Here is a 10,794-nt window from a genome sequence, read left to right as displayed (position 1 = left end):
GAGACCTAAAATATCTCATTTTATTTACCTATTTGACTCAAAGCACCTGGTTCAAAGAGGTCACTGTTATACTATAAATACATCGTATGAAATAACATATTAAATAATTGTTATAATTGTTGTAATAGTCTTTTGAAGTGCTAGTTGTAATAAGGCACAATGGAAAACTCATACTATTAACAGTAATAAAAAGAAACAACAAAAAGCAATAGAAAACAAACCACCGATTCATGCAATGACATGAATGAACCTCACAAATACTATGCTGAGTAAAAGAAGTCAGACAGGTATAAAAAAAGTTTATACTATGTGATTAGATTTTTATGACATTCTAGAATATGCACATGAAAGGTGCAAGGTAACTGTCTGGAGTGATGAAAATGTCCTGTACACCAATGCATGGTTTTTTCAAAACTGATTTAAAGGGACACAACATCTGAGCATTTCACTAGGTGTAAATTACACTGCAATTTTAAAGAATCGTCTGATGACACTGTGGTTATTTTTAAACAGTTCTTAAATTTTGTGGATGCATACTGAATGTTTACAGTTGAAAAGATGTATATAAAGCTTGAATTTTGTGAAAAAAATAGAGAGGATTGGTAGTGATAAAGTGAGTGGACTTATGAATGAGACATGATATGCCATGCATAGAAAAAATGTAAAAGTTGGGTGATAGTCACATGGGAGTCCTTTATTCTTTCTACTTTTGCGTATGTTTGAATATTTCCCATAATAAAAAGTTGAAAATAGGGAGATCACCTGAGTTCATCTCCTCATTTACAAAAAATAAAACTGGAAACAGAAGGAGAACATAACTCGTTCAAGGTCTCCAAGCCAGACAGCAAACTAGCTCCCAAGCCCAACCTTCTTGCTCTGATCCTAAGCAAACACAAACTATTAATATGAGCTACTGCTTTATGGAAAGTCTGTTTTTCCAAAGGGCAGACCAATTGTTCAAGGAAGAGTTTAAGTAATAAAAATTTGTGATCTTACTTTCATGTTTTTCTATTTTCCACTGAACACATAGACATTATCTTCTATATGTCTTTCATGTATAATCATTTGCTTCCTATTCCTTGTGGTTTTAAAGTTGTTTTGTACGTTTAAATTTGATTTTATTCAAATTTCAGAACCCAAATGAGTGCGAGAATCAGACAAAGCATTAGTTTCTACAAATATAAAAACAATTTTAAAAAAACACAGCAAAAACGAGTTGTTGTTTTTCCCCCCTCTACCAGTGCTTAACTAATCTTCCCAATCCAGTCACAGAAAGCAAAGGCTTTCTGCTAGTGGGAGGAGCTTGCTTTTCCATTCTGGTGTGATCCAGGAATAGCTGTCTTCCAGTTCTGAAAGAGGTGAAAATGTGTTAAGGGATGCAAAAATTGTCTTGAAGTTCGCGTGTGTATGTCTGTGTGTCTGTGCATGTGGCGGGTCGGGGGAGAGAAAAGGGGGATGTCAATTCTGAGGGCAACGAGAATCAGAAGTCAGAAAGGTGAGTGGTGTGTAGCATCTCCCTTTCAGAAGGGGCTGAAAAAGAAATTGGGTATGATGGTCCGGTAGGGTAAATCACGCTGGATTTGTCTACCAGACCATGCACTTAGGTCTGCAAAGTAAGTCCCATTTCTAGAGCGAAAAGCCTTAAGATCGCTTGTTTTAGACGGCTGGGGAATATTTATTCCTCGTTCCCCTGATGGGAAAATCAGCGTCTGGCAGGCGCTGATTGGTGGAAAGGAAAATGGTGATAGTGGGGTGGGAAGAGGATTTGCTGAGCCTCCTCCTGCCTCCTCAACCTGTAACTCTTCCTTAGTAGTCTCCGCTTCACCCGCGGGACCCTTTCGAGCTCGACCTGGATTAAGAGCAAACGAAAATCTTGAGGATATTTGAACTAAAGCGACCCTTAATGTAGCCTGTGACCGTGATTAAATGTCAGCGATGCGAGGGCAAAGTGCTCTCGGCGGTGCCGTGTGAGCCACTTCCCTGCGCTGCCTGTCTCCTCCAGCAACTCCCCAAAGGATAGGCTCTGCCCCTGGTGGTCGACCCTCAGGCCTCGGCTCTCCCAGGTCGACCCTGACGAGGGGTTAGGGGGTGGTCCCAGGGAGGACCCAGGGGCAAGGCGGGGACAGGAAGGGAGGGGAATGGGAAAGAGAGAGAGGCGTCAGCCCAAGCCCAACCGCTCCCAATCGCCACAAGAGTGCCCGTGACCCTGAACTTGAGGTGAGGCGCAAAAGCGCCCCCACTTTCCCGCCTTGCGCGGCCAGGCAGGCGGCTGTAATTGGTGGTTCACCCGGCGCCCCCTGCCCCATCCCCATCCGAGATAGGGAACGAAGAGCACGCTGCGGGGAAAGCAGCGAGCGCTGGGAGAGGGGCGGGGAGAGGCGCTGACAAATCAGCGGTGGGGGCGGAGAGCCGAGGAGAAGGAGAAGGAGGAGGACGAGGAGGAGGAGGACAGCGACGACCAGAAGGGGCCCGAGAGAGGGGGCGAGCGACCGAGCGCCGCGACGCGGGAGTGAGGTGCGTGCGGGCTGCAGCGCAGACCCCGGCCCGGCCCCTCCGAGAGCGTCCTGAGCGCTCCCTCACGCCTTCCCTTCAAACCTTCTGCCTTTTTCTCCATCTTCGTGAGCGCAGAACTGGGAGTGGCCATTCGACGACAGGTTAGCGGGTTTGCCTCCCACACCCCCAGCCTCCCGTCGCCGGCTCACAGGGGCCTCCTCTGGGGACCGTCCCCCTCCCGGTGCCGCCTCCGCCCTTCCTGTGCGCTCCTTTTCCTCCTTCTTCCCTATTAAATATTATTTGGGAATTGTTTAATTTTTTTTTTTTTTTAAAGAGAGGTGGGGAGGAATCGGAGTTGTGGAGAAGCAGAGGGACACAGGTAAGTACCTGTGGATCTAAACGGAAGTCTTTGGAAATCCTGGAGGAAGCCGGGTGGGAGAGGAATGGTCGTGGGCACCAGGAGGGGGTAGTGCTGCGGTGAGGACCTGCTGTGCCAGGTCTCTGGGAGGTGAGTACTTGTCCCTTTGGGGAGCCTAAGGAAAGAGACTTGACCTGGCTTTCGTCCTGTCAAGGACTTCTCCCCAAGGGCTGAGAGATTAGGATGCTTCTCCGGGATCCGCTTTTCCCCGGGAAACGCGAGGATGCTCCCTGGAGAGTGAACATCCAACTTTTATTTCTCTCTTACCTGAAATCCGTCTGCCCGCTCTCTTGATTTTTCTCTGTAAAGTAAGCAAGCTGCGTTTGGCAAATAATGAAATGGAAGTGCAGGGAGGCCAAGTCAACAGGTGGTAAAGGGTTAACAAGTGCTGGCGCGGGGTCCGCTAGGGTGGAGGCTGAGAACGCCCCCTCGGGTGGCTGGCGCAGGGTTAGAGACGGCCAGCGAGTGTGAGCGCCGCCTGCTCAGAGTAGATAGCTGAGGGCGGGGGGTGGATGCTCGGATGGATTAGAACCAGCACCCTTGGGCTCGCTGTTTGCCTGAGGTTGAACCACACCCAGAGTGAGTGCCTATGCCTCTCCACCATCAACCTGTTAGCCTTCTTCCGGGATTCATGTTAAGGATGCCCCTGACCCTAAGCCTCCAGCTTCCAGGCTTCTAACTCACACTGTTACCCTTTAGACCCCGGGAAGTTAAAACAGGTGTGACTCTTTTCATGCAACTCCACTTCTGAAATGCAGTATTAACAACTCAGAGGATTCATCCTAATCCATGGTTAGGTGGCTAGACTTTTACTAGCCAAGATGGATGGGAGATGCTAAATTTTTAATGCCAGAGCTAAAAATGTCTGCTTTGTCCGATGGTTAAATGAGTGTACACTTAAAAGAGTCTCACACTTTGGAGGGTTTCTCCTGATTTTTTAGTGTTTTTTGTTTATTTTCCCCCAAAAGTTTTCATTCAAAGTGTATTTTATGTTCTCCAGTGTGGTGTAAAGGAATTCATTAGCCATGGATGTATTCATGAAAGGACTTTCAAAGGCCAAGGAGGGAGTCGTGGCTGCTGCTGAGAAAACCAAACAGGGTGTGGCAGAAGCAGCAGGAAAGACAAAAGAGGGTGTTCTCTATGTAGGTAAGTAAACCCCAAATGTCACTTTGGTGTTGGTTCATGACTGATGGGTTAGGATAATCAATACTCTAAACGCTGGTAGTTCTCTCTCTTGATTCATTTTTGCATCATTGCTTGTCAAAAGGGTGGACTGAGTCAGAGGTATGTGTAGGTAGGTGAATGTGAATGTGTGTATTTGAGCTAATAGTAAAAAATGCAGCTGTTTGCTTTTCAATATTTTTAATTTTGCCCTAATATTTAGGACTTTTAAAAAATGAATATTTCTGTGCCTACATAATTACATTTCAGAGGACAGTTTTAAAAACATTGTCTTTAAAAAAAAATCAAGAATATTCTTAAGAATCAAAATCATTGCTGGGTCTGTGATTTCTTTTACCATCATGAATAATGTTTGTCAATTTTAACCCATTCTGATTTTTAAAATATGACTTTGATATGCCCCTGTGCTGTGTATAAAGAGACCTATTTGTGGCCCTAAAATGGAAAGAGCATTAGTCTTTGGTAGAGTTACTTCATGTGATCATTTAGTCTCTGTGAACACTGAGGACAGAGAAAAGTGCTTGAGGGCTGCTACTGACCTCTCAGAAACATTTATATAGTTCATCCATCAGATGACACACATACTGAAAGAATAAAGAAATTGATGCTTATTACCTACTTGTTCCTAAAGTTCCACCTTGGAGTATACACCCAAACTCTGACTCTCTTTTCTGTATCTTGAATTGTGTTCAATTGCATGTTATTTTACAAACCACTTTGAATTATTTGGAAAAGAATAGACACACACGCTCTCATCCACAGGCATAGACACAGACACACACACACACACACACACTCAACATAGACACATTGCCCATTCTTCCTCTCTTCTTTCTCCTCTGAGCTTTTTCACATTCTCTGGTGGCAACTATAAGCAGTTAGAGTCACAGGATGAACCGTCAGGTGGAGGATGAGCACATTGAGTTGCCTAGCTGAAACACGTGCTCCGTCTATGTCTGCAAAGTGAAAGAAGGCTACACTATCTCTTCAAGATAGGTCAGTGGGGGAAATTTTATATTTGGAATGATTTATATGAATGCGTCTCATCGAATTTCACAACACATTTTTTTTTCTGTTTTCTGTTTTCAATTTTTAGAGTCAGGGTCTTGCTCTGTCACCCAGGCTGAACTGCAATGATGCTATCATAGCTCACTGCAGCCTTGAATTCCTGGGCTCAAGTCATGCTCCCGCCTCAGCATCCTGAGTAGCCAGGATTATAGGCATGTGCCACTGCCTCGTTATTTAGACTTTTCTTATGTTGACTTAATCTTCCCAAAAATCTTCAGTGAAATTACTTTTTTCTACCTTAAAACATATTTTCAGAAAGTCATTAAAATAGAGTGTTACAAGAGGAAAAAATGTATGAGTTAATTTTAAATATTTTATGAAGTGTGAATTATACCTTTTTGTATGGAATTTGGAATACTGAATCAGTGACACGCAGTTTATCAGTCTTTCCATTTGTCCTCAGATTTCCAAGTTTTGCAAGTACAAGTTTCTTTGACTTCAGTTACTTTATAACTGTTCATTGAAATCATTTTCAATGTCTCTCATGACATTTAACACATAGCACATTCTATAAATTATTTATTGGTTGCATTCTGAGTTCTAATTGAGAGTTGAACTTATACACATACACAGAATTTAAGATAAAAAATGACCATGCAAAGACACAATAGTATAGTCCAGGGGTTGGCAAAATTTTTTGGTAAGGAATCAGATAGCACATATTTTAAGCCATGAGATCTATGCCTTGGCCAGGTGCCATGGCTCAGGTCTTTAATCCCAGGACTTTGAGAGCTCAAGGCTGGTGGATCACTTGAGCCCAGGGGTTGGAGACCAGCCTGGGCCACATGGTGAAACCCTGTGTCTACAAACAATGCAAAAATTAGCCAGGTATGGTAGCATGCACCTGTATTGCCAGCTACCCAGGAGGCTGAGGTAGGAGGATGGCTTGAACCATACAGCTCGCTGCAGAGGTTGCAGTGAGCTGAGATCAAGCCACTGCACTCCAGCCTGGGAGGCAGAATGAGACCCTGTCTAAAAAAAAAAAAAAAAAGAAAGAAATCTGTGTCTCAATTCTGCTGTTGAAGTGTGAAAGTAGTCATAAACAATAAGTAGTGTGGCTGTGTTCCAATAAAACTTCATTTATCAAAATAGGTGGTGGGCTGGAATTGTCTTGTAGGTTATAGTTTGCTGACTACTGATAGAATGGAAAGAACATGCACTAATCACACAAACCAAAGTTTTAGTCGAGGCTACATCACTTATTACCTGTAGGGTCTTGGGGAAGTGTACTTAACATCTCTGAGCATCACTTCCCTGATTAGTAAAAAATATGATTTAGAAAACTGCAACTACCTTATAGTTTTTGTAAGAATGTCATAATAAACAGGACATATGAATAATTGAGCACACTTTTATATATAGGAATCATGGTTATTATTATCAAATAAAATCTCCAATGGAATAATTACTTTGCCAACATGTTTTCTATTTATTCTCTTGTCCTTCATTACATAACAAATTTGAAAGATTGGAGGTGACCAAAGACCATTTTATAATTTCACTATGGCTGAAGATGTTTGGTAGAAGCCTCATAAGAAAAGTAATCTCAATCTCATCAATCTCAAAAGTATATAAAAATATACTTTTGACAACTACTTTTTAACTCATTGAAGAACTACCTTAATGATCAGTGTTATTTTTGTGGGTCTTTTCCCCTCCATTTTTATTATCTGTGTACACAAATTTTCAATCAACATACTTCAATTTAATATACAAAAATTTCTTCAAATGACTCAGAAATTAATTAGACCTAAATTCAAAAGCAGAAAGATTTAATTATCTTTATATAATGCTAAGTAATATAAATGCAATAAATGCAAGAAAATAATGATCTTTGAGTCTCTTCCAATGCCACTCTGTTCAATAAGCAGCAGAGGCCATCAGTGAAATTGACAGCAAATTCTCAAGTCAAAATGTGCTTCACCTCACTAAGCTGACAAAGTCAACATAGCATGCACAACAGGGATAGCTGTATTCTTAAAACTCACAAGTATTACTTCGGACCTTCTTCTCCACTCTGTGCTCTTTTGAGGTTGGGAAGACAAGATGTGATTGGTGGGGGACACTTCTGCTCAGGGAAGCCATCAGCTCTGGTGTCCCTACAGCATTTATATGTTGCTAATCACATAACTACTTGGCACCTATTTTGTAGCTGTATGTTATCAATTACAGATTACTCATAAATTAAAGGCTAACCATCAATTACAGTTTATTGGTAAATAATTATGACCTCAAAGAACAGCTGATTGGTTTGATACATGGTAACCTTATGAGGACTCTCATTTATCTCTTTTTTTAAGGTATATACATATCTCTTTGTTTGGGGTTATACTACAAAAATATAAACTATGTTGCATATTTATAAAAAATTAATTATAAGTTCTAATGGTGTGGTTTAGTAGCATTCCTTTTTTTTTTTTTTTCCTGAGATAGGGTCTCAATCTGTCACCTCACTCCAGGCTGGAGTGCAGTGGCATGATCTCAGCTTACTGTAACCCCCACCTCCTGGGTTCAAGTGATTCTCCTGACTCAGCCTCCTGAGTAGCTGGGATTACAGGCATGCACCACCATACCCGGCTAATTTTTGTATTTTTAGTAGAGACAGGCTTTCACCATGTTAGCCAGGATGGTCTCAAACTCCTGACCCCATGATCCCCCCACCTCAGCCTCCCAAAGTGCTGGGATTACAGGCATGAGCCACCACGCCTGGCCTAGTGGCATTCTTTTAAAAATAAATTTAATTGTGTATATTTAGGGTATACAACATGATGTTATGGGATACATTAGACACTAAAAATTACTGTGTTGAAGAAAGTTAATATATTCATAATCTCCCATAGTTACCTTTTTTGTTGTTTTTGTGGCAATGGCAGCTAAAATCCACTTATTTAGCATGAATCTCAAACATAGTACAGTTTTATCACGTATAGTCCTTATACATTAGATCTGTACACTTGTTCATCCTACACATCTGCTACTTGCTTGGATCCTCTGGCCTATATCTCCCTCTTTTCTACCTACTTTTCTACCCCTATTAACCCTGTTTTTTACCTAGTGTTTGTACATTTGAATTTTGTTTCAAGCTTCCATATATATGTGAGATAATGTGATATTTTTCTTTCTGTGTTTGGCTTATTTCACTTAGCATAATGTTGTCTGAGTTCATCCATGTTGTAAATGGTAGGATCTTGTTCTTTTTAGGGCTGACAGATATTCCATTGTATCTATGTACCACAGTCTTTTTATCTACCTATCTATCGGTAAACACTTTAGTTGTGGCTATTGTGTTTTTCTTTTTTTCTTTTTTGGAGATAGGGTCTTGCTGTCACCCAGGCTGCAATGGAGTAGTGTGATTATAGCTCACTGTAACCTCAAACTTCTGGGCTCAAGAGATCCTTCTGCCTCGGCCTCCCAATACAGGCATGCATCACCATGCCTGGCTAATTTTGAATACTTTTCGCAGAGATAGCATCTCACTCTGTTGCCCAGACTGGTCTCAAACTCCTAATTCAAATTTAAAATAGAGTATGACAATTCTGTAAAATATAAAAAACATGTCCACTCCGTATAGGAAGTAATACAATGGGAAGAAGACAAACATTATTTATATTCCTCTTGATAAGATTTTTACAAAGAAATAAAACACTTTAATTTTTAATGTTTTAAATTATAGTTTGCTAAACAAATATTAGTTTTAGTGTTTTTAAAATTCCTTATGTATTTATAAGTGATCTTCCTGCCTCAGCCTCCCAAAGCACTGGGATTCCAAGCAAGAGCCACTGTGTTGGGCCCTTGGGAGTGCAGATATGCTGAAATCTTTTCTTGTGGGTTTACACCCAGAAGAGGGATTGCTGGGTCATATGCTACTCTACTTTCAATTTTTCTTTTATTTTTAGTGAACATGTGATAATTGTATATAATTGTGGGATCCAGAATTATATTTCCATACATGTATACAATGTGTGATAATCAAATCAGGGTAATTACCATATCAATTACCTGAAACATTTACCATTCCTTTGTGGTGGGAACATTAAAAATGAAAAATTCTCTCTTATAGATTTTTGAACATATGCAATAAACTATTGTTAAGTGTATCACCCTACAGTACTATAGAATGCTAGAACTTATTCTTCATATTTGGCTGCAATTTCATATTCCTTAACCAGCCTCTCCATATCCTCCCCTCCCTCTTACCCTTGTCAGCCTCTAATAATCATAATTCTACTCTCTACTTCTATCTCATTGTCTTTGATTCAGAATACATTTCATCATTTAACCAAAAGTCAAATTCTTAGATACTGCTAAGGCAGAGAAGAAAGACTGCAGACCAGCTGTTAGACATTTCTTACTACTAGTCATTTTTAAGACAACATGGGGTACAGGGGGGTGAGGATGAGAGATAGAGATTGAGATATATTCTCTTAAATACCAGCTGTTCTCACTCTGCATAATTTCAGCACACACAAATTCCAGTTACCATGGTTAAATAACACCAACCCCTAATAACACAATTCAAATTTCTGTTACCACACTATACTGAAAGTAATTGCATAAAGTACAAACTTTGCTGCTAACTCTTCAGCCTTCAAATCATTACATAAATAACAGGAACCCATTATAATCAGTGACAAAACCACAGCACTTCTTTCAAAGCTTTTTGGTGATTGGTTGCTTCACATGTGTTATGCAGTTCATACAGACAGCAATGCCCGTAGTTGTGTAGCCACTTTGTCTCCCAGTGGTGAGCCCATGTGATATTTCACAAAAATGCACAATCAAAAGAGGAAATTGACCAGTAAAGATGAAAGAGCAGCAAAGAAAGGAAGTGAAACATGCTGGAAGTAAAATTTGAATCAAACATAAGTTGATTTATATAGGAAGTAGCCACCCCTGAGGATGTTGTCACTGCTGCAATTCAGGAGACTCTAGATATGCAGTCAGAGGAATGTACTGAAGGTGGAGGTATCCATATAAATGGGGAAAGAGGTTGTGATAAAGAGTGAAGGTGTCCCAGAGGAAGTGATGCTGAAAATATGCCTTATGTTAAGTACACTCTCAGTATATCATGACATTAAAGTGCAAATGGTAACATTTTGTAAACTGATCCAAACTTAAAAAGGAGTATGACAATTCTGTAAAACATAAAAATCATGCCTATTCCATAAATTATATACAGTGTGAATTACACTGAAAAATCTAACATTAGAGAGGATATGAATAAAATTTTTAACAAGCATAATTTTAATAATACACATTATTAAAACCCTAGTTTGAATGTGCTTATAGCCTATTATTACATGTGTAATGTTAGATAAATTACTTAACTCGCATTTTTAATTTCATCAGATATTTAAAATGGGCATAATATAACTACATTCAATGGATGTTGTGAAGATTAAATAAGATATATGTAAAGTGTTTTTTACATAATGGTATTCAGCACATGTTAAAGCCTACTCTCCATCCCTCTTCGCTTTTGTTTCATGGGTTGACTCATTTGTCTCTAGTGCTGTATTTTTAAAGCTTCTGGCCGGGCAGAGTGGCTCAAGCCTGTAATCACAGCGCTTTGGGAGGCCGAGGCGGGCGGATCACGAGGTCAGGAGATCGAGACCATCCTGGCTAACATGGTG

The 10,794-nt window shown here is 40.5% G+C and overlaps 1 protein-coding gene across 8 annotated transcripts in view; it reads left to right on the top strand.

Moving 5' to 3' along the window:
- The first annotated feature begins 1,294 nt into the window (after nucleotides 1-1,294).
- The window catches only part of SNCA (synuclein, alpha (non A4 component of amyloid precursor)), a 116,758-nt gene continuing 107,258 nt past the window's right edge, over nucleotides 1,295-10,794 (top strand). For 2 of the 8 annotated variants that reach the window (XM_011932600.1, XM_011932593.1), the window contains exons 1-2: nucleotides 2,384-2,654; nucleotides 3,912-4,057. In XM_011932600.1, the coding sequence (XP_011787990.1) occupies nucleotides 3,937-4,057 (121 nt within the window). In that variant the 5' untranslated portion in view covers nucleotides 2,384-2,654; nucleotides 3,912-3,936. Of the gene's footprint in view, nucleotides 1,359-1,474; nucleotides 1,496-2,383; nucleotides 2,873-3,401; nucleotides 3,491-3,911; nucleotides 4,058-10,794 lie in introns of those variants that run through there. The other 6 variants (XM_011932649.1, XM_011932608.1, XM_011932618.1 and 3 more) reach the window with 5 other exon arrangements.

Source organism: Colobus angolensis, unplaced genomic scaffold, assembly GCF_000951035.1.
Source record: "Colobus angolensis palliatus isolate OR3802 unplaced genomic scaffold, Cang.pa_1.0 Scaffold123, whole genome shotgun sequence".
NCBI classification, from domain to species: domain Eukaryota; kingdom Metazoa; phylum Chordata; class Mammalia; order Primates; family Cercopithecidae; genus Colobus; species Colobus angolensis.
Note: the sequence above shows the minus strand (reverse complement) of the source record. Positions and strands in the feature narration are given on the sequence as shown.